General features: G+C 33.7%; 1 protein-coding gene across 2 annotated transcripts; it reads left to right on the top strand.

Moving 5' to 3' along the window:
- Positions 1-292: 292 nt before the first annotated feature.
- On the top strand, positions 293-2,729 carry LOC126697930 (uncharacterized). Of its 2 annotated transcripts, none has more exons than XM_050395068.1 (2): positions 293-611; positions 2,443-2,729. In XM_050395068.1, exons 1-2 carry the CDS (start codon positions 320-322, stop codon positions 2,475-2,477), a joined length of 327 nt encoding a protein of 108 aa, XP_050251025.1. In that variant the 5' UTR covers positions 293-319; the 3' UTR covers positions 2,478-2,729. The 2 variants fall into 2 exon arrangements, with proteins under 2 accessions (XP_050251025.1, XP_050251026.1); XM_050395069.1 differs by lacking the exon at positions 2,443-2,729 and adding an exon at positions 775-1,095.

Here is a 2,729-nt window from a genome sequence, read left to right as displayed (position 1 = left end):
CTTCGAAAGCTCTCTAGAAAGGGGCATTTAGCCAAGTTGCCGGACTGGATTTCAAAACTTCAACACCGAGTCTCAATAAACTTTTATTGGACAAGGTTAAGTGATGATCCACTCAAAGCCTTTCAAAATCTTCCTAATCTAGCGAAGCTCATACTGGAAATGGAAGCATACAATGGAGAGCAATTGCAAATTAGGAAAGGAGGATTTCCAAAACTATGTGCTAGTGCTCATAGATTTGACACAATTGATTTCATTGAATGTATACAAAGAAGCATTACCCTTTCTTGAAAAATTGAGCATTGAACATTGTCCACAACTAATGGAGGTACCCTCTAGTGTCCAACACCTGAGAAACCAAAGCGAACTGATTTTTACAGATATGCCTAGCGAATTCGAACAAAGTTTGGATCCAAAGCAAGGGTCACATTATTGGATCATTGAGCATGTACCATTCATCTTCCTGCGTCACAAGGTTCGCAAAGGTATTTTTGGCTATGAGACCCACAATCTCAGTTCTAAGTATTTAGAGAGATCAAAAGGGACAACAATCAACCAGGCTGATGATACCAACAACAATAATGGCGATGATATCAATGCTTCAGACGATAAAGGTTAGTGAAATGTAGCTAAAATCAGTTTTTGAATTTTAGTGAGATTTATGCTTTCTTTGTTTTTTGAAGGAAAAAAAATATTGGGAACAATGCTTGAAGGATACTACCTTTTTTGTTGCATTAACTTATTCCAATACTAATTAAACTTTTTTCATTTGTGTAGGTAAACAAATAATTTCTACATAGTGATGCGAATTGGTAAATCTGTTGGTAGCGCCATTTTTTCTTGTGATCCTCTTTAATTTGTTTGAAACTTTCTATATCAATTCCTAGCGACTGGAGTGAACGGAGAGTGGAAACATAAAGCTGCTGTTGGATGGATTTGTGGCTTTTGTTCTGCCACAATTAAGGACTTCCTTGTTACCCTCCCCCCTTCCCCTACTATTGTAGTAGCTTGTAACTGTTTGTTTATCCTGTGAAAGGATATGAACATCTTTGAATTATGCCTTTCTGGTTTTGCTATCTCTCATTATTTAGTTATTACTGAGCCAACAAAATAATAATAATAATAATCAATAATTGGTTTGTTGTTAAAAAAGAAAATAATATCATCAATTCGTTTGGATTTCGGTACTATGATTTAATTTCTTCTATGATATTCGTAATATGTTTGGATTTTGATACCCACCATTAATTATTGCTTTGTTATTATTTGTTTCTTTTTTTGATGATTTATTACTTGGTAATTTTTTTTTTTCATTTTTTGGCTTGTGTTTTCTACTTTTCTTGATGAATAATGTCATGGGAGTTGAGTCGTAGATTGGTATCGTAAAAGCATGTTGTCCTTTTTATTTTGCATTTGTTGAAATATGTAATTCACCACCAACCGCTATATGGTATGTTAATTTGGATTTTGCTGGTTCTTCATATTACGCTTGTATTGCACTATGTGAAAATTTGAAGAATCCACTTTGAGATTCACTTTTGAGATTTTTAGTGATATATATATATATATATATATAATTATTTTTTTGGTGGGTGTAAACTTCTTCATTACTAACCAAAGTTTGACAAAGTTGTGGTAGGTAAACAATCAATTGTTGTTGTTGGGACAAGTTGGGCTAAATTTTTTATTTTTTATTCCATGGATTTACTTCTATATGTTTGCAGTTGTCTCTTCTAGTGTGATGCTCATTGTTGCAGCCCAAATATGTGATTGTTTTGTCACAATCATGGGTTCATTGGTGTTGCTATTTTCCTAAGTACGATTACAGTTGCAGTCATCTGTAATTGTTTTGTTTATTTTGTACAACGATTTGAAAATCTTTGAATTGTTGTCTATGTGGTTTTGATCTCTTTCTTCAATCAACTATTGCTCTTTAAATTCCCACATGTTGGGCCTCACCTATTAAAAGGTAATTTTGGACTACACGTGAGGGGGAGTGTTAGAAATATGTGTTTAATGATTAAATTTACCATATCTCAATAGTTTAAGCTTTTGGGACAATCGGTAATTTAACATGGTATCATTTAAAAGTGTTAGTTAAATGATTAAATTTTCCATATCCCAATATCTTAAACTTTTGAGACAATCGGTAATTTAACATGGTATTAAAATATGAAATCCTGAGTTTGATCCTTATCTCCTTCACTCTACCTCCCATATAAATTCACAAAACTAGAGAAATCATGGGTTGGTTGGTGTTACTATTTTCCTAATTACGAATGGAATCACCTCGTAAATTTATTTTGTAATAGTATCAATTATATTCACTTCCCCCTTTTTGCAACTTGCGAGAAGGTATTATATGTTCTAAGTAATGCCTGAAGACAAAGTCCAAGACCAATTGTTACCTCTTTGATTTGAAATTTTATTAGACAACTCCCACAGGGTATCAGAAGGGCAAGTCTAATGTTGCAAGCTAAGATGAACAAGCACTGAGATATAGAGAAACAAACTTTCAGGCAGAGAGGCAGGGGTCCAAAACAGAGGAGTGGAAGATTGCATCAGTTATAGCAATACGACAGTCCTGCAGTGCAGAACAGCAGCTTGTGCGACTTGTAGTTTAGGATTAGTTCATTTCTGTAGTTTAGTAGTTATTTATACATGTACACGTGTAATGATTTGGTTGGTTATACAACTTAGATTCGTATAATGTGGAGTTCGTTAGTAGTTTG

The sequence above is a fragment of the Quercus robur genome, chromosome 8 (assembly GCF_932294415.1).
Source record: "Quercus robur chromosome 8, dhQueRobu3.1, whole genome shotgun sequence".
NCBI lineage: Eukaryota > Viridiplantae > Streptophyta > Magnoliopsida > Fagales > Fagaceae > Quercus > Quercus robur.
Note: the sequence above shows the minus strand (reverse complement) of the source record. Positions and strands in the feature narration are given on the sequence as shown.

Coding starts and splice junctions, on each gene's coding strand:
- LOC126697930 (XM_050395068.1), top strand. CDS start 320: ATGGAGGTACCCTCTAGTGTCCAACACCTGAGAAACCAAAGCGAACTG. Junction 612..2,442: donor CAATGCTTCAGACGATAAAG/GTTAGTGAAATG, acceptor CAACTCCCACAG/GGTATCAGAAGGGCAAGTCT.